Consider the following 22,149-nt stretch of genomic DNA (forward strand, 5'->3'; position numbering starts at 1 on the left):
GAAAATCAAGGGGTGCCCCCCTGATTGTGTGTAAAATTCGAGATTTTCAACGCATCGGGTAATTTCGAAAATTTTCCGACCTTGTCGGGAAATGGAGATTTTTTTCAGTCCCGAACGTCAGAATTATTAACATTACCTTTCCAATCCCATCCGGACCAAAAAAAATTCCGTCCCGCACACCCCTAGTCAAAATGTTTCTTGTGAAAACTTTCGTTATTTTGTTGGACATAGAAGTTAATTGCTGTAACTGACGGTCTGTAAATAACAGAAGACAATATTATTTGCATTAAAATATCGCTACAATTTTACCATTCGAATTAAACAATTTTTTCCCAGATATCTCAGTGGGGAAAGTGCCCTTTGCCCCTGCGGGAGCCCTTGTTACTAACGATAACGATCACGAATGTTCTTCTCTGGCTTTCTGTAAGATTGCACTGTTTCCTTCAGATGTCGGCACAGTCTTAAGGGAGGTCATATACAGCGAAGCGTAGTAGCCGATCAGCAAACTAACAAGGATTCAATGTCTTTCGACTGTCAAGACTATGTAATTCATACACTGTGATAGTTATGGATTTTTTTTTTTCAAAAGTTATAAACTTCATTATGTATTTTCCACTTTCATGGAGGACAAATAATAAAAATAACAAAATAATAGAAAATTCCACAAACCCAGCCAAATACTACTACTACTAATAATGTAATTATGATTTAATTGCATCTTGTGCAAGTGTGCTGTATAAACAAACTCTTTAAACCTTTCTTGAAGTTATCCACGAAATGGTAATCAGTGACAGCAAAATTGCAGTGTTACAAGCTACGTATTACTTCCCCCCCGCAAATCCAATTATTCAATGTTACATAATACTTACGAATTCGGATTTTGGAAATTCGCATTTGCGTTGAATGTACTATATATGTATGTATAAATGTAAGGTTTTCCCACATAATATTCTTACATTGTATACATATTCTTAAGGTTCTTTATAATATATGGTAACACTGCCATTTTAACGTTGTGGACCAGCTATATGTAGATATCTTCACATATTTACAACTGCATGCACGAGCATGTGGTTATTCCTTCATATGTCCGATATGTCATCGGTTTCAATAAATTTTGACAAATAGGAGGAGGTAGGAGGAGGTATATCTGTAGCACTTGAAGTGAATACTGTCCAGGCACAGAGTGAATGCAAATCCTTAAAAAATGACATCGCAGTGGAATGTGAGACATAATCGTCAGCCACCTATCCAAACCGTGGATACGTATATGACGAAATCAGGTAAGGAATATAATTTGGTAAGGTGTTTGTGTAAGTTGCAAACATGCATGAATGTGAGTTACACTGTCTGTAGAAGTATTATTAGTCATAACTTGCAGAATACTGTTGTCTCTTGGATGTCACCACCGAATTTCCCGTTTTGGGCAACAGCTACCATGATTAGGGTTACCAGATCGCTATAAAGGAAATGTAGAACATAAGGTACCAGTTTCATAGATCGGAGACACATTAAAATAGGATATTTTGTGTTTCGCATTGTTCGTACTTACCAACTGTGTATTGCGGAACATAGTTCAAGGTGCCATTATGCTTTTTACACGAAAACCCGTTACCCCCACACCCCCTATACGCCTTCATGGCGTGGTGCTATGCACAGGGGAGCACTTTACTTTTTTTTTTACACGAAAACAAACATTTTTCTAAGTAATACCGAACGCACGTAACGGTGCGATATCGCTTACTTTGCGAACGATATCGCTTCTTTTGTTTTCGAAAATCAGTGTTTCCAACCTTCTTCACCGAAAAACACCTCCTATCGGTTTCGTCACGTGTGCAAATTGTACATTATGCACGAGTAGCTGACAGATAACGCCACAAACCATCCCGATAAGGTTAGGTTAGGTTTAGTTAGGTTAGGCAAGCACAGTTAAAAAAAAAGTGGGTTGGAAACACTAACATGATTTCCCGGTCAAATAGATACCACGATGAAAGAAAATACCTCGACTAACGTTGGAAACCTTAGAGAAACTCATTTCCATAAGTAGTTTCTTCTGTAAAAAATGAAGAAATGTGTTAAAATGTAGGGGACAAAACGGTAACGATAGTATAAGCCGGAGACGGATTTCTTAAAATTTACAGGAGAAAAGACGAGAAAGTACTTACGGAATTGCGTTCTTGAGGACTTTCTGAAGCCGGGGAAATTGTTTTTTCGAATCGTGCAACTTATTTGGCCTGTAAGTAAGGTATTTTTCGTCATTCATGCATCTCCGTTGTACGATAGCTCGTGCCACCATTACCGTCGACTACGTGAATCAAATGTTCCGTGCGTTCGATCATGTAACCCCCTGTCAGTGTAGCAACCACGCGGTAGTTTTACAAGATGACGTGTGAGCAGTTTTTTTTTTCCAATTTAAGGTAAGACTCTAGTTTACGTCCTTTTCCTAAGGAATACGTGTCATTTATCGTTGGAAAGCTTATTTTATAAGGAATTCAACAACGTAAATCCCAAAGCGAGGAAAAAATTCCTGAAGGAGTGAATCGAGAAAAACCGATGTTGTCCGGATGTGCGTAATAGAACGTACTCTAGTAATTTTTTAGATGATGAAGCACATATTTAGGGGTGAAATGAGTGCTAATGGAACCTAACCTAACATGCCTAACCTAACCTCGTAGGCATACCTCGACCCCGTGAATGGATAGTGGGGCTATCGTGAACAGAAAGTGTAAAAAGAAAAAGGTACGGTACTAGTTAGATATAGTAAAAACACATTTAACTCATGTTGTAGTGACCGCGGTGGCTCAGTCGGTAACGTGACTGACTACCATGCTATAGGTCCCGGGTTCAATCCCCGGCCGGTTCAAATCCGGGAACTTTTCTAACATTGGAAGTGGCCCTGGTGTCCACCCAGCATCGAATAACATGGGTACCTGGGGGAAACCCTGGGGGTTAAAGGCGGTCAGGGGTGTGATGCTGATCACATCACCCAACTCACGACTGGATCAAGAATGTGTGGGGCATTACCCTCACACCCCTATACACCTTCATGGCATGGTGCTAAGCACAGGGGAGCACTTTAGTTTTTTTTCTTTTACATTTAACTCATTTATTTTCGAATTATTTACATTTGTACTTACCTGATATGCATAGCGGAACATTTTTCAACTTGGGATTATGTTTTTTTCACTGAAAAAAGCGTAATTTTTCACATTACAAGTATGTATTGGTCGGGCAGGCAAATCTTGACTCACGTTGTCTATTGTCAGCTGATATGCATTGTTTCCAAACGTATGAACCAAAAAATGCCGCACAAACTATTCACAAAAGGTGTTTAAGCGAAAATTGATCCACAAACCATTCACAGAAGGTTAGGTTAGGTTCAGTTAGGGGTAACATTATAGTATAGGTGAGACGGATTTCTTCAACTTTATAGGAGAAAGTACTTACGGAAACCATTTTCTGTAGCATTGTGGCAGTTCGTGAATGTAGTTTTGATCCATTTTAATGCGAATACATGTTGTTTTCTGCGAAAATCTCTGTCCGACACGATGTTTCTGCTGCCGCCATTTGCTTTCTGCACGAGAGCACAATGCTTTGTGTGTTAAGATGATGTAACCCCGTAGTCAGTGTTTCAAACTCGCCGTGTTTTCACTAGAACATGACGTGTCGAGTATTTTTAATTTTTTTGTAACTATGCTTGCCTAACCTAACTTAACCTAACCTTACGGAAAATTGTTTTTGGGGCTAACGTGAATGGTTTTTGGGGCTAACGTGAATGGTTTGTGGGCTAACGTCAAAGGTTTGTGGGGCTAATATCAAAGGTTTGTGGGGCTAATATCAATGGTTTATGAGGCTAACATCAATGGTTTGCGTCGTATTAGCATAGTTTCAAATCCGGGCACGAAAGTAGGTATTTTCGGGTGAACAAGGTTGCAACACTGCATAAATCGACAAAACACTCGCACAACGTGCCCTGAACCAGTACGCTATCGCCCGCCGTAATGTGTTACAGAATCGAAATAACAAGTAAAAGTAAGTACTCGTAAATGTAAGAAATCGACATTATCTTAGTTAGAAATGCATTATTTCACCTTAGGAAATGTTCCGTATTCCAAAATAGTACATTAGAAATGTAAAAAAGTGCGAAATATATGATTTATAGGTGTCTCACCTATACTATAATAGTACCCAGTTGGGTTAGGCAAACATAGAAAATTAAATTGGAAAAAAAAACCCGCTCACACGTCATCAAGTAAAACTACCGCGTGGTTGCTACACTAAGACTTATTAACCGAAAAATGATGGTTTTTAGGCTAACATTGATCCACAAACCATTCATGGAAGGTTAGGTTAGGTTCAGTTATGTTAGGCAAACATAGAAAATTAAATTGGAATAAAAAACAACCCGCTCACAGGTCATCTGGTAAAACTACCACGTGGTTGCTACACTGAAAGGGGGTTACATATTCGAACGCACAGAACATTTGATCCACGTAGTCGATGGTAATGGTGGCACGAGCTATCGTGTAACGGAGAAACATTAATGTTGAAAATGACATTATTCATTATTTACCGGCCGAATAAGTTGCACGAATGGAAAAAATCAATATTCACAGCTTCCAAAAGTCCACAGGAACTCAATTCCGTAAGTACTTTCCCGTCATTTGAAGAAATGTGTTTTCACTATATCTAACTGTTACCGACAAAACATTCACAATAAGTAATACAAATTTCCAGAACCTGTTAGACAATAATTTAAAATATACAGTTTTCAGATTTAAAAAAAAAAATGTTAATGAATTCTTAAATGCAAAATTTCTAAACTTGTAATCCTGTTTTAACTGATACTTCTCAGAGAAGCAAATTTTTATTAAAATTTCAGGTTGTCAAAATATATGTATGAGACACTGAACAGTCAAACTATGTGAAATTATACTGAACCCTAGTACCAAACATGTTACAGACATTTTGAAAAAAATATTCCCCTCGTGACTTCGTTATGCTGCTGGAAATAAAGGTAGGCCTACTGTCTCATTATGACCTGGAATGGCAAATATTTAGCAATTACCATAAATTGAAATGGTTCCAAAAGCTTCATCTAGGGTAGTTTTTAATTCAATAGCTTTGTTCTCTATACCTCCTACTTTAAGAATAGGAAACACCTTGTTCCATCAGTATAAACACCAAGGCAAGAAATTCCACTCAGGCACTCAACAGTGACATCATCAGAATGCGGCCCCAAACTTTGTTCATTAATTGCTTCAGTTTTTGTTATTGCAGAAACTTTTAATTCTTTTTGGATAATGACTCAATCAAAATAAATTTCATTATTGAGTTTGGAAGTGCAGTACATAGACTTGTAAATTGCATGATTTCTCTTTGTGTAACTAAAACATGTACAGCATGTCCATAAAGTCATGGTGCACTTTTGACCGGTCACAGTAAAGCAACAAAACAAGATAGAAATATGAAATCTTCACCAAATAAAAGGAAAACTCTCCAAGTTTCCGTATTATGATGCGCAAGCGTGTGCGCACACAGGTGATGATGCAATACCTCGAACTGAGCAGCAGCGGATCAGCCCTCGCCCACGCCAGTTGAGATGTGGATGGTACAGAGGAAAGTCCAGTGTGTTCTGTGGCTTGCGAAGTTCGAATCCGTGAGCAAAGTGCAACGTGAATATCGTTGCGTGCACAACGAAGCGCCACCACATAGGAATAACATTAATCGGTGGGATAAGCAGTTGAAGGATACTGGCAGTTTGTTGGACAAACCCTGTTCTGGTAGGCCATCGGTAAGTGACGAGTCTGTAGAGGCTATACGGGAGAGCTACCTAAGGAGCCCTAAAAAATCTGTGTGTGCGTGTGCTCGATAATTACACCTAAGCAAGACTACAGTTCATAAGGTGTTAAAGAAATGTCTGCATTTTTCAGGTTACAAATTGCAGCTGTTGCACGCTATCAAACCGGCGGATAGACCCACACGATTCGCGTTTGGTACAGATATGCTTCATAAGATCGACAATGATGAACGATTTCTGCAGAAGATTGTGTTTAGCGATGAGGCGACATTCCATGTCTGTGGACATGTTCATCTCCATAACATCCGAATATGGGCTGCTGAAAATTCTCGTGCCTACGTTGAGTATGAACGTAACACCCCTAAAGTGAACGTGTGGTGTGGCCTGATGCATGATAAAGTAATAGGCCCATTTTTCTTTGCGGAGCAGACTGTGATGGCAAACAACTATCTTGACATGTTGGAAATGTATGCATTGCCACAATTTCCAGAAGGTGTCATCTTTCAACATGAGGGCGTGCTTCCACACTACGCCAACATTGTTTGTGAGTTTCTGGATACAACATTCCCCCAGCAGTGGATAGGCAGGGGTTCTGTCCAGCCATGGCCACCACGATCCCCAGATCTGACGCCCTTAGACTTTTACTTGTGGGGTTATGTGAAGCAACATGTGTACAGTGAACATATCAACGACATTAATCATTTAAAACAGAGAATCACAGACGTTATTCACTCTGTTACACCAGACGTCCTTAACCGTGTGTGGGAAGAACTCGAGTATCGTTTAGATGTGTGTCGGGCAACAAATGGAAGCCACATCGAACTGCACTGAATAGGTAAGAAACTTGGAGAGTTTTCCTTTTATTTGGTGAAGATTTCACATTTCTATCTTGGTTTTTTGCTTTCCTGTGACCGGTCAAAAGTGCACCATGACTTTACCGACACACTGTATTTTCCTAATTAATATTATGTGACGCTCAAAATCTAGGACATTTATGATATTTTTCAAATTCCTCCCGGACGCCGAACATAAAGCTAAAATGTAGGACATGTCCGGGAAAAACCGGACGTCTGGTAACCCTAACCAAGATTGTATTTGTAGGACTACCCAATACTAAGAAAAAGTGGTTTCAAAAAATTGATAAGAACTTTTTTTTTGCAGATTTAAAAAAATCTGATAGAATTGTATTTTAAAACCTTTCTACCTGCACTGTGTTTAAATTTTATCACTATTTGGACCACAAGTTTTTTTATTTGTAGAATTTCAAAGAGCAGTCATTTGGAAAACACCAAAAAAATGGTAATTTTTTTGGTAACAGTATGGTATAGGGAAAACACATTTACTCATTCATTTAGTAATTTTTTACAATCGTACTTACCTATTATGCATTGCGAAACATTGTTTAAGGTGGGATCTTGCTTTTTTCACGAAAATAGCTTCAATTTTCCACATATTGAGTAATTATTGTTCGTTCCTCTCACACACAATATGGCGGAGAAATCTTGACTAGCATTGTCGATGATCAGTGGGTTTGCAGTGTTGCAACCTTCTTCACCGAAAAATACCTACTTTCGTGTTACTCATTTTGTATTTTTTTCCGGGTTCGAAAACCCCATGAACCATGCACGTGTAGCCCCACACACCATTCACGGATAACCCCACGAACCTGCATGGATAGCCCCACAAACCAATCATAAATACACAAACCATTCATAAATAGCCCCACGAACCATGCACGCGTAGCCCCACACACCATTCACGGACCATGCATGCAAGGTTAGGTTCTGTGAGGTTAGGCAAACATAGTTATAATTGTCATGTTCTGACAAAACAATGGCGAGTTACGTCATTGAATGCACGGAACATTTGGTTCACGTAGTCGAACGTAATGGAGGCAATAGCTTTTGTGCATCGGAGAGACATTAATGTCGAAAAATACATGAGTTACCAGCCGAATAAGTTGAACAAAAGGAAGAAAACACTTCCACGAGCTTTCAAAAGTCTACAGAAAGTCAGTTCTGTAAGGAGTTTCTCCTGTAAATTTGAAGAAATGTGTTTTCCCTATACCATACTGTTACCATTTTTTTTTAGCCAACCTAACTAGACTAACCACGATTTTATTTTTACTTAAAATATCTGTAGAAAGGATGTTTCTTTTAGTTAGGAGCAGACTACAATGTGAATTTCATCATTAGTACTGAAATGTCAACATAATTCAGATTTTAAGTTTTAGGAAAAAATTACAAAACTATTCATGAGGGTAGTACCATTCATCATGAAATCTGTTAATCATTCATGTCTCGCCAACATTCAAATTGCACATTTCCTACATACATATGTAGTGCTTTTCACGATCAATTTGTTCCGTGGAGCGGCAGAGAGGATGCCAGGCAGTGAGAGTGCATCTGCCAGCAAACTTCATGCAACATATATGTAACTAGAACCGCTAGCTATGTAATTATATTAAAAGTTACAATTCAAATGAGCATGTACCTTGTTCCGAGAGATGTTGGAGATGTTCTCCTGCATCCACACAGTTACGGCAGGAAATTTTCACTAATATGTATCAGTTACTCTTCCAAAATTGCTTCAATTTCTGTCCTATCATTTTCTTTCAATTTTTATAATGCATGGCTTCAGGTTTAAAAGCTTGGTAGCTCGCCATCCATACGTCATGGAAATATGTCTGTCTTTCATATGCAAGGTGCCGGAGGGATCTTTGAGGAGTATTTTCCAATCATGCTCCAACGTCATCTAGTTTCTCCTCAGTAAGCACATGCTGTTTCACTCTGCTTCTCATCAAGAACACCCCGTTTGCCTAAATTTGTTGACAAGTTTATGAACACTGTCTCTGTGTGGAACAGGAACATCTGGGAATTCTTCTGCAAAACACCTTCTAACTTCCCTACAATAATTCGTAATGCCATAAGATTTGTACATAAAACTCCGTTGTTCTAAATTGTACATATATCATGGCATTATTAGACTGCAGAAACACTTGTTATCACCTTAACACTTCACACACAAACACGTGCAAACTGGATACCGGCTGTCTGGATACTGAAGCACTGATGTGTCCAGTGCCAAGGTCAGTTCACAGATGTGGGTCTAAATGACGGCAGATGCACTCTCACTGCCCAGCATGCTAGCCGCGGCTCCACTCAACCGTGAAAAGCATTGTGTAAACACATATGTAATTTTACGTTTGTGTTTTAAGTCATAATAGGATCATTTCACATGAAATCACCCAATGGAAAGACAAAAAGTTGTTTCATAGCCACAGATTTGCTTCCAGTTTTTTTTACTGATGCATACATGGTCCAATGTGACAAATATGTAATATTAGACTTCTCCAACAAATATGTTGAAAGTTACAGATTTTTGAAAGATTTTAGATTTTCAGAAATTGGGTGGACAAACGAATGCACCATGTGACACAAAACATGTCATATCTCGGAAACTATGTGAAATATTGTGATCATTTAGGTATTATTGGAGAGGAGAAGGACTGGCCTAACAGAAAGTAACTGTGTTACCATTCTTACCTGCTCAGAAAATAGAAAAATATTCAAAGATAGAAATTTGTTGGGATAAAAATGACACTCAACTTTGGGTAATTGTTTGATGTGGAATCGCAGGTTTTACGACAATAAAAATTGTCACCCAGCATAATCAATACCTGTTCAACATAATATTAAAAAATCAGAAAGGTAATATTGTTCATAATAAAAATATCACAGGTTTCAGTATTGAATGTATGAACCAATGTTTACACTGGCATACAGATATATATTTTTGACAAATGGCCCTGAACAATGTTGTTAGAAATGTTGAATAAGCAGGAGAAACGCTGTTTCCAGTGGTTAGCACATCACACTACGATGCCAGGGGTCCTGGGTTCGAATCCCAGCCTGGGCATGGATGTTTGTGAGTGTCCATTCATCAATTTCATCATGCCATCACTCATCCACATCTTTGCTAATTAGCCAAAAGTGGCACGAAAACCAGTAGAATAAAGCAAATCAATCAAAAGTTGGAGAAGCATTACTATGATGTTTATCCACTTTTAATTCACAGAAATATGGGTCAGTTCATACCGAATGGTCCAGCACTGGTTGCTCGACAATTTTTAAAATTTTCAATATATAGGTATTTTTTTTTATCTAACCTCTCTGCAGGGGTAGTTCAAAGCAGGCATTATTATTCTAAAACTTGACTTATAAAAAGATTTCATTAGGTATTAAAACAAGCAATTTGTACAATTGAAGAGAGAATCCTTTTATCTCTTCACAACTAGAAATACCATAACTCGAAAAGTCTTCTTCAGAGCTAGGTGCCAGCTCTGAAAATCAGGTTCCAGGAAACCACCTACTAGCAATTGTGCATACTGTAAGAAGTTGAGCATCACTGTATTCAAAACATCGCTAAATCATGTGAGAAAGCTGGAAATGGAGTGGGGGGAGGGGGTAAGAGTAAGGAATAGTTAGTGATTCTATGAAATGTTCACAAAGTTGATAAAAAAAAAACATTTGCTAACTTTCGCTGTATTGCAATTTGAATTTAGAATCGTCAAAATTTCGTACGTGCAAACTTAAAAAAAATGGGAATTTTACAGCAAAAGATCACAGTCGCCAGGCTGAAATATTTAGTCGCCACGGTGATCTGGTGACTGGGATTTTTCGAGCCCTGGTTATATGCTTCTTGATTTGTATTTAAACAAAAGTATTAGTAACATTGATGATATATTAATTAATAAGCATTTTGTTTTCAAATTATTTCTTTCTAGATATTATCAATCTCCGGAATATTTGTTCAGGAGTGCTGAATGTCTTACGCAGTCAAAATGGACTCCAGCTTGAAGGTGCTATCCTGTCTAGATACATCTATCGAGTAAAATCAAGTCTTTCTGGGGATAAATCAGTGATGTATATGAAACTGGTATGTTGCAAAGAGCATGCTGCACTTTTTTTTTTGTTACTGCTTGAAAAGGATATATTTCATCAAACACTGCAGTAGATGTTACCTATGGATTAATGGCTGTCATAGTTCTTATGGCTTCTTTTCTTTTGCTTGTGTTTGGTTATTTAATATCACTTTCTTGTACGGATGAATGATGAATTTGACAGCAGTAACTTGCTAAACGTGTGCATTGCTGCATCATTTATATACACCCAAGAAAATATACAAATTGGTACAAACAATATGAAAGTCTGCGGGTATCAATGTTTTGCATATCAATAATATTTATGTGTGAAATACCCATGGTTCTTTCTACTACTTGTATCAAAATATCTTACTATATTTTATAGTATATACAGTTTTCGACACACTTTTATCAATATTTCAAAAATCAATGGAATAATTGTAGTCTATTAATATTATTTTTTTTTGTCCTCCTCCGTAGTCGAGCGGGTTAAGGCGTTCACTCGTCTTGAGATCGTTCGCTGCGGGACGGCGTAGGTTCGAATCCGGCTCTGGTCGGAATTTGTTCAGCCTGCGTATAGGGCCGGTGGCAACCCACCATCGTGAGGAAATTGGGGAGCTCCGAGTGAGTGAGCGTAATCCGGTCGAGAAGACCTACTATAACGGCTGGGGATACGTCGGGCTGAACCCCCGACTATTCCAATACTGGTTGAAGATCTCCACGCTTAGAGGTGACGAAGGAAAGCGTGGGAGGGAGATCGGCAGTCGGTAGGTATGCCTAGGCCCTTCATGGGCTGTTGCGCAACGGATTATTATTATTATAATATTATTTTTTAGAATATGGCATTTGTCAGATTGTCAATTTCATCTTTTCATAATTCATCCTCATGGTTTGGCAGAGTGGTTAGCACAGCATGTAATGATGCCAGGGGTCCCAGCGTTGAATCCTGACCCAGGCATGGATGTTCTTTGTGAAATCATCATCTTCATCATATCACTCATCCTCTTTGTGATTAGCCAAAAATGACAGAAAAGAAAAGTAAAATAAATCAAATCAATCATCGTTGTCATTCACCAAAAGTAGCAGAATAGTGAAGTATTAGAAATTAAACCAATCAATCATCCTCATTGTTTCAGTTACCCAAAAAAGGAAGGAATGCTACATAAAATACCCAAACTATGAACACATTGGAGATGACCATTGCATTTGTGTAACATTTTGAAACAGTGGATGACATGTCCAAACCCTGCATCTTGTTTAATGCTCCCATTATATTCCCATTAATCCTTAACTGTTGACATATGTCGGCCATAGTTCTGCTGGAATATAGCATCAGGAATGCACTGAAACAAGTGGTTGCTGTTGAGGGTATTCTCAATTCATACCAATCAAGATTGTGAAATATACCCAATCCAGCTTGAACATTGGAACTTCGGTGGCAAGATAAAACGTTGACCATGTGACCTGCTCAGCCACCGAGCTGGCAACTTTACTGATGAAAATGCCATGATACTGGATAATAGTAAGAGATTGTAAAAATGCTCACATATTGACTCACTAAAAAATAGAAATATACATGTTTTCTTGTTATATATTAAAACATGCAGTACTATGATATGACAGTTTTACTACAAAGTCACTCCCAATATCACTATCACCATCACTAAATTGCTCTTCTAACACTCAAACTATGCTACAAACCTGCTAAACTGGAGTAGCGCCCCACACATTCACAATTTTGGACATTTGTGGAGGTGATGTGATAAGCACCATGCTCCATCCACCTTTTCACCTATAGCAATTTATTAGAGGCTGGATTGACCTCATAGCGGCTCCTTGTAGGGTCATTGCTAGGATAATTACTTCCTGAAATCATCCACCCATCGAACCTGGCACATGCTTTCAATAAACCAAAAAGTACACACATTTTATATTTGATTGTCCCAAAGACCTGTATGTGGTCTTTGCAACACAACAAATACAAGGATATAATTGTAAACCTTCAGGAAATGGAAGACGAACCAAGGAAGAAAAGGTACAGAAAACCATTTGGAAGGTTTCATAGAAGATATCTGATCTTTCTTTTCTTCGGAATTACTAGAAAAACTGCTGAGAAGCTGAACCACACAGGTAAGAAGACAGCCATAGATTTCTCATTGACATTCTTTCTGAGATCAAAATGAAAATTATTTGGGTGTCCGGCGTACCTAACAAATACTTAATTTTGATTTTGGTGGATAGGCATTGGTTAAAATATTCTTGGAAAAATTTTAAATTATAAGGACAGCAAAGTTGTAGTTAGAGGGAGGAGGGCTTAGCAGGGTGATAGCTCCAAGCACATGAGGGAAGCAAAAAGAAAAAAAAAAAGCTGAAAAAGGCACAAAAATAGATTTGTTAGCTCAACTGTAAGTGTGAACATTTCTAAAAGAGTCATGTTTAGTTTTATTCACTTAAAAATTATTCCAAGAAGAGTATATAAAAGTTTGCTGACGAGTGCTCGGGCCTCCTGAATCCCTCCTCCCTCTCCTGGATGCAGAAATCTGCAAATGTATTTTTATATATTTTAGTTAATTTATATTACCTGGCTTCATCTTTGAGGATGAATGATCAAGTGATTAAATTGATGTGACAAATACCTATCCATACCCTACCAAGGATTTAAACCTAGGACCAGGACCTGTATTGTTGTGGCATCCTATGCTCAACTCTTCCATGAGACTGACTGAATCAAAAAGAAACTGCATTTCTGTCCAATAATCTCAAAAAATTTTGGACAACTTATATGTAAAAATTTAAAATTAATTAAAATGTACATAAGTGAAAATAATTAACAATAGATACATATTTGTTGCAACAAACATTTTTCATTGAAACACTGTACAAAAGTTAGGGATACTATGTAAGGCATGAACACTTCATTGTACAGTGTGCGGCACAAAAAACTAGCCCCATTCCGATTAGTATACAAAATGTACATGCGGAACTGCAAGCTAGGGTGACCAGACGTCCTCTTTTATCTGGACATGTCCTTTTTTGGAAAGAGTATACTGCATGGGCATGTGCAACACAAAGAATGTATCCCTTCATAAGGATCATCATTTGTTATTGGACTTTGTTATTTCACATCAAAAGCTTGCATGTTTTACATCGTTTGGAGCACGTTAAATATTCGAGCAATGCTTGCTGAGCATCTGAGAGCTGATCTATCATCACTTTATCCAAACATGTCATCAGTATCATAAGAGAGCATACTGTTATACAGTCTCTACATTTCCGTTATGAGTCATACATACGCGATATATGCTGCGCTTTCCAGAATCCACCGATGGACGTGATGGTGCACCGCTGATGCACGCTTTGGCTTTCCGTATTTCACCGGGTTAAACCATGACGTCATCAATTTACACCAGCCTCAAGAGCTGGTGCGACTGGTGAATCAAAATGGCATCTGCACTGAAGCTTCTTCTGATTTGTGATATGCATTCTGCAGGCAATAGTATGGAATGTTACGCCGATTTTGTTGCATGGATGGCGAATAAACTGGATGCAGGCATAAACTGTCGACACTTTAAGTACTACTACTTTTTCACTTCCACGCAAAGTGAAATAAAGTATACCGATGTATCAAAACATGCGTCCATCTTCTGCTGCAACATGCAGGAAAGCATCCATTTGCAAAATTCAATATCATTACAAAAGAATACCACTTAAATTTGTACTGCATATGCAAAATAAAATGTTGTTAAGTGAAAATATATAATATTTATTAAATATCTTCTGTGATTTAAGTCACAATCAGTGATTTTTCCCTAATAAACGTGAATATGCGTGCACATTCTGAATTTAGCTTGCATGAAGCTTTCCGTATTTCACCGAAATTGATGTCATTTTTGATGCACCAGTCTGATGCACGCTGGTGAAATCTGGAAAGCGCAGTAAGGTTTTAAGGATGGGAGAAACTAATGTGAGGCAGGATGTAAAGTAGCCAGTCACTTTCCCTTGTTAATGAAAGAGTGCCAGAAATGTTCACGGCAATAAAATTATATTTTTTGTCCCAACCTAAACTCCATAAAATATTAGTTCAGTTTTGGAAATAGGTTAAACGATCCCTAACAGTCAGGATTCCAAATGGACATTTTAAAAAGTGATAAGTTGTTGGTGTTTTCTGCATTGTAAGTGTCTCAAACTTCTTGGAATTATTTCAGAAAGAAAGAAAGAAAAGAAGAAAAACAATCACTCAAAGGGAAATGACGTGTAGAAATCGAATATTTTCTGTCCCGAAATTGCAAATTTTTCCCATCCTGAACGCAGGAATTTTAAAACATTTCCTGTGCCGATCCCAACCTGACCAAAAACTTTTCCATGGGTATCCCTCTATGTACGTTACAATCATGCAATATATATATGTACAGCTTATGGCTCGCACATGAAAGAATAAATCTAAATCTAAATCTACGTCTTTATGATGAAAGAATAAATCTAAATCTAAATCTACGTCTTTATGAAGAGGTGGTGGATCTGACAGTCCCCCCTTTTCCACCTCCCTCGGGTTAGCTAGGGTAAGAGTAATAATGGCAATTTTTTTTCGATTTTTTTGTGGTGTCCTCCTTTTTTGCCATGCTCTGTCCTCTTTTTTGAATGTATGTGTCTGGTCACCCTACTGCAAGCTGTCATGCGACATGTTATCCCGAACGCAAATCTGTCTTCAGGTTAATGGTGAGCACTTTCAACATCTATTGTAAACAGTAAGTACATGCTTCATTATAATTTCAAATGTACTGTACTTCTTGTATACTGATCAGAACGGGACTAGTCTTCCATGCTGCACCCTGTATTTGTTCCATCATCTCTTTATCAACATATCATCATCATAATTAACCTAGAGATGTAGGAAGAGGTGCTCATGATTTCTTTTTTTTTAATTCATCAACTTAGTCAAAATCCATGTACTAAATGAGCATACACTAAATAAAATACACTTGTTTAATTATATGAACCTTTCACCAATTATTTTACAAGCTGAAAATACTACTAGAACACAAGACAATTAATACACGATTGAAAAATATGCCTTCCTGCTTCATCATGTCAAGTTCAATATGGATTCTGAATATTATTTGTGTGTGTGTGTGAAATATTCCTATCACTATCTTACAATAAATATTGCAGAGCTCAATTATTTATTTTTCCTTCATCATTGTAAAACTCGTAATTTGTATTTCAAGCAAAAATATGTGAATATGTCATCGCAAGAGTTATCTTCCAAAGTTAAATATTGATTTCACTTAAGTATCTTGCATATGAATTGCAGGCCCCTCAGTAAAATATTCAAAATATATTTATTAAGACAAGACAAATTGTAATATCGTTTATGTGATACTAGTGTGACATTCCAGTCTGGTTTTGAGCTTTCTTTATTGCCTTTTAATGTTTCTCTCTATTTCTATCTCTTTTTTGGACACACACATCATATTCAAAATTTTAGATTAATGCACAACGAACGACATGTAGGGTTGAAATGTTGCTTGCAAAGGATCAGTAAGTTGTAAAATTGAAATTTGCAATTATTTTACGATTTTATGAATGGATTATATTTTTAATTAACTACAGTACAGTTACTTCCCAATAAACACATCATCACAAAAATATGTATTACTGTTTCATTTTTAAAAACTAGTGAACATTTTAGAAGTCTCACTAAATCTAAATACACTGTACGGCTGGAGAATATGTGCTTTCAACACACTGCCAACAGAAGGCAAATATTTGTACACCAGGTCGAACAATCAGGAACAAGAATCATACTTCCTATGCTGAACTGAGTAAATACAATATATAATAACCCGTGCCACAACAGCACATGAGGGACCGATTGTCAGCCTCAATCCCACCTGCCGAGATGGGAGATCATCGAATGAGTTACGGTGTGACGTGTGGTCAGCACAACGAAGCTCCACTTGTTGTTGTTGCAGGTTTCCATGACTGGTTTACACTCCTCATTTGTAGCTCCCCAATTTGCTCACACTGGTGGGTGGGCACTGGTCCCATACGTAGGTCGAAGTCGCGGGAGAAAAGTTATTCCGCTTCCACCAGGACACCGAACCTGCGTGTGTCCTGTAGTCAAAGCCCAAAGTATGACGGCTTAGACTGCATGGCTACGGTATGGAACATGCCGAACTGAGTGGGATCCACAATTCTGCAGACTTGCACAAGTCGAACAAACATATACGCTGTGTCATAAAAGAATCTCATGAGATACTCCACAATAATCCAACTCACAACGCAGGTGGAGGAGAAGCACATCAACTTTGGCATTCACTTTTGAAGAAAATTAAAAAGTAATAATAAAAGATTGATTGATTTGATTTATTTTACTTCGCTGTTCTGCCACTTTTGGCTAATGAAGATAAGGAAGAGATTGATGAAGGTAAACTCACAAATAACGCCCAGGCCAGAATTTGAACATGGGACCCTTGATGTTATAGCATGATGAGCTAACCACTCCGCCATGGAGGTTAGCTACACTGGTGACATCTGGTGATGAAGCCTAGAATTAAGTGTACTAACAAATTAACTTTATCTGGATATAGAAATTGTGAAGGAAATTAAAGTTACATGGCTAAGGTGGTTGGGGCATATATACCGAATGCCAGACATGGTGTGTAAGAACATCACATTTACAAATATGGATGGGAGAAGAAAAGTAGGAAGATCACCTTTAAGGTGGGTTGATTCGGTGGAAGAGGACCTAAGTGTGCTGGGAATTAGGAGTTGGAGAAGGAAGGCTGTGAATAGAGATGGATGGCGGAAGATTGTGAAGGAGGCCAGCATCTGTGAGTTGCCAATAAAAGTGATGACAACTTAGTGCCAGCAGAGGCATCTATATTTAATGCTGTTTGACATCCAATGGCATAAAAACACAAATTAACTAGTTCCTGAGTTGTTAGCATTTGAAAATGTTATTACTTTGCAGCTCACACTTTCTTTCTAGTGTCCCCTTGTAGACTTTGTCAAAAATTCCTGCTTAATCTATGGCCATTAAAAAATAAATGTCTTTTTGAGCAGCATAATTTTGTTACAGTTCTATTTTCTCTCCTTTTTTTTTTAGGTGAGCCGAGGCATCAAACGGTATTACTCCATGAATTTGTCGATTACATACGATTCCTTCTTCTTTTGCCTTCCTTCATATTTTCAAACAGGCAATAATAATCTTCCATCGAGACAGATGCTCGAGTATTTGCTGATTAGAACTCAAGGACTTGCGAAATTATTTCATCAAATTGTTGGCTACTGTGAAAGTGGTGCCTTTTATTTGAAGATGAGGTTTCGTCTTGGCCACTTAATGGATTATGCATTGTTTTCTTTCTCTTTGTTGAGCCGAGTATGGTATGTACACTAAATATCACATTATTCTTTGGGTAATATAATTAAGCCTTGTTTCCATATTAAGAACACTAAAGTTGCTGACGAAGGCAACTTATCTTAATAACTGCCTTGGTCAGCATCTTTAGTATTATTCTTTTTATATTTATTTTGCACCTAGTAGAGGCCTTCATGTGAGCACTTTTACTCGCTAGTAATCAGTCAAGTCCCCCCACCCTCGAGCATGTTATGCTTGAGCGTACTGCCCTCGTAGTGGAATGATTGGCACATGTGATGTGCGAGGTAGTTCTGTATTACACAGCCTAATTAAAGGAACTGCCAACCTGAAACCCAACCATGGAAGGAAACTACTTCATGCAATTACAATTCTAAATAATAAGTCCGTATATTACTATGTAGGACCAAAATATGATATATGTTAGAGCATGCAATGTCTAAGACCAAATCGTAAAATGGAATCCCTGAATACACATGCTGACAGATCTGCCTAAGCAATTTAAAATATCCTATCACAGTGCAACAAATACCTGTATATCACTGTTCACTTCGGAGAAAGATAATCATATTTTGCAAAATAATAAGATATAGTATAGTATATGTGTATGTACTACCTGGCTTTGGGAGCATGCAGCTTATTGTGCCTTGCCGAGCGTTATTCAGTCGTGACATTATTTTGAGCAAAGAACCACTGTTGCTATATTTATATATATAAATTCCCAAATTGAACAATGTTAAAAACATTGTGTGTCTGCTTTGGCTATGTACATTTTTCACCTTTATGATGATACAAAACCCTAGGTACTGAATAAAGGTGACAGTTATGTGTGGAAGAGTGTATTTTGGCAATGTAGGAGTAAGCAGCTGATTGCATCGCTCACATTACAGTCTCAGTTTTTATGGCATGATTCATAAGTGTATTTTAATTTGTTTTTGATAAGTAGATAGTAATTACATGAGTAGTTAAGAAGATGGCATAAGAATAGAGATATAACAGAACATATTCATTATCTAGGTTACATGTAGTTAAAACTTGTATAAAAACGACTGTCCTCCCAAGGAAATTACTGTCCAAAAATAGAAAAATGGAATATATCTATTGAATAACAAAAAGGATAAGATCCAGTTGATGAAAATTAAAGTTACTGATTACAATTTTATTCATATTATTATAAGTAGTAGTGCATAAATTTTCTTTGGTACTGTTATTCAAAGCCATATGATCCCAATCTAATCCTTGTCTTCCAGTAAGTTTGGTGGAAATAAATAACTTGACTGTACAAGAAATGCCAAACAAGTATATTATTGTACGAGGGGAGAGTGAAAAGTTTTGAGCCTCACAGGGAAGGGTTGTTTGAGCTACAGTTTCTCATGATTTCTGTACATAATTACATAATCTTTATAATCACCCCCCAGATCAATGCACTTATGCATTCTGTGCTGCAATTTGTTTACAGTCATCTGGTGGAATGATTTGTCCTGAGTCTCGCACCACTGAATGACCACCTTCGTCTGTGTGGAACTGATGCCCTCTTCATAGCAGAGGAAAGATGAATTGACGGGGGCAGGTTGGGGGAATACGGTGGATGGGGAAGTGTGGTGAAGCCACACTCGACCAAAGCAGCCTGTGCAGTGAGGCCTTTCCGACAGAGGTACCGAATCACGGCCCTGTTGCCCACTGTCGTCTCTGACACTTTATTCATTTTCAACCTGACAAAAAAATTGAAGAAAACATGAATTTCATAAAAGTTCACACACAGTGTCCTAAAACTCAAACTTTACATCCTCCAAAATTTTAACTACCTAGCATCACTCCTTCCATGTGAGGCTCAAAACTTTTCACTCTCCCCTCGTAGTACCTGGTAACCTTTTGTGTGAGAGAGGATTGTGGTCTGGAACCCCCCTTTCCCTTATATACATCTTTCTTTGGAAAATATGCAAATGTATCTAATGTTGTACTAGAGATTGAAAGAAAGTGCACTTAGTTTGATAGGTTTTTTTTTTTTTTACATCATTATTATCTATCACCTTCACGATGACAGATTCTTGAGTGCCTATCCTTCTTCAATTTAGGTGTATAGTACGAACACTTTATATGCAATACATTTACACAGTGATCAGAATGCTACATTTTAAAAGTAGCTTCGCTACAGCTACAGCTATTCTTCCAAAATGTAGCTTCGCTACAACTACAGCTACATTTACCAAAAAGTAGCTCGCTACACTACTCCTGTTCGCTACTCGCTACTTCACTACTTTTTGTGCTACTTCTGGATAAAAAAATAAAAATAACCATGTGGATATTAAAAAAAATCCCTCCTACTGGTAAATAGATTCTGTTATTTATTATCATGATTCCCGTCATTCGATAATTTTGAAAGCAGTGTTACTTCAGTTACTTATTTTTACTATAGTTTTTGAGATTAACGTACCTATGCAAGTGGCATTTCAATTCAAATTTGATATATGAATATTGCAATTAGAGTGTTACCCAAATTAATGATTACAACTATACACAAATGAAATTTGGTAGGATTGTGTATTTATGTTTGCAACGTGCCACCACTCGTAACTCCAGGGTATGGAGATCCGAATTGGCAACACACCGCTCCTTGCTCCGGCTGGTCATTTGGGAGCACCAGTTCTCACCCAGGGATCGGGATTAAGACGATCCACCCTTCCTCCAGGAAGGAAACCACAGAATTGCGACACGTGACAGTAAATAAAATTCCAAATATTTTATAATTAAAATGTCCAAAATCTTTAATCACGAATCGCGCGCGTACATACTGATTCGCACAAGTTAAAAATTGTATTCTGTTGGGTCTTGCATGCTCGCAGGCAGTGATAAGCAATTTATTTAACACGAGAGTCCGTGCACCGCCTTCACAGTTAATAGCAAGACCTCAACTGCCTCCCTCAAGCGCGAGGCGCAGCATAACAGATTGTTCTAACTTACAATACAAACTCATAACATAAAATAACACAAGAAAAACTGATAATTTATATAACACATCAATGTTAATTAGTGATAGTAAGCTAAAGTTCAGGTTGGCAACAATTAAAAATGCCAACGTGGAAGTTTTTACATCGCCAAGAACAGGAAGCATGGTTCCCCCACTCCTAACATAAACAGCCAATAGGAAAACGATATTTTATTGAAAACGAGGGAGAAATACTTTGCTATAATATTACAATGTTAAACTATATAGAAATAACTAAACTGATTTTATCAAATAAATCATATTTGCCCTTGCACATAAAAATGATTAAATAAAGATTTAGTTTATAACGAAGAAAAATTACTTCAATCTTGTACATTGTTCAACAAAAATAGATATTAAGAAGAAATGTATTTAACTTGTGCTTGAAAAACAATGAAAACATTGCATATATTATTTGGGATAATTATTAGCCTATAAATTCTGAATAAATGTTGCAAAAATACGCAAATAATATTATAACATAAGATAAATCGTGAATATATACATGAATTATAAAAACAATTAAGTATAAATAATTTAATAAAAGTTCTTAACTTGAAAGTATACGAATAACATAAATGCCAATATACAACTTAAATCTGCCTAACATGGCGGTCGTTACATGTTCACATCAACATATTTTTTTCATGAGAATAAATATTTCATTTTTTAATAGACTGATATGAAGGCAGCACTTTGAATAAAAAGTACCTGGTGCCCTTTGTTTACAAAAAGGCTCCAGGTTCGATACCAAGCGGAGGCACATAGTGGCTCGGATCCAGTCTCGATCAGCTTATCTATGCATAAAATGGACTCACAACAAAAACTAGGAAAGACGCCAAGTTGGAAGGATGGGATCCTCCTGCTCTTCCATTCCCCACACTGCTCATCATTCATCATTCTTCCTCGTTCTCACAATTATCCGAAAGTGGCAGAAAGCGACTATAGATAAGAGAATAATTAAATAAATCATTCATCCTCGTTGTCATGATTGAGAAGAGTTGAAGAATAGATGAGGAGGTAAACAGAAGAGGACAATTGGGTGGTGGACTATATCAAAG

General features: G+C 37.5%; 1 protein-coding gene across 2 annotated transcripts in view; it reads left to right on the top strand.

The window, feature by feature from the left end:
- Window positions 1–830: 830 nt before the first annotated feature.
- Window positions 831–22,149, top strand: part of LOC145988354 (uncharacterized) — a 42,937-nt gene continuing 21,618 nt past the window's right edge. The window contains exons 1-3 of one of the 2 annotated variants that reach the window (XM_083123229.1): window positions 831–1,283; window positions 10,587–10,738; window positions 17,833–18,110. In XM_083123229.1, the coding sequence (XP_082979355.1) occupies window positions 1,208–1,283; window positions 10,587–10,738; window positions 17,833–18,110 (506 nt within the window). In that variant the 5' untranslated portion in view covers window positions 831–1,207. Of the gene's footprint in view, window positions 1,284–10,586; window positions 10,739–17,805; window positions 18,111–22,149 lie in introns of those variants that run through there. The other variant, XM_083123230.1, reaches the window with a different exon arrangement.

The sequence above is a fragment of the Lepisma saccharinum genome, chromosome 5, assembly GCF_977018435.1.
Source record: "Lepisma saccharinum chromosome 5, izLepSacc3.1, whole genome shotgun sequence".
NCBI classification, from domain to species: Eukaryota; Metazoa; Arthropoda; class Insecta; order Zygentoma; family Lepismatidae; genus Lepisma; species Lepisma saccharinum.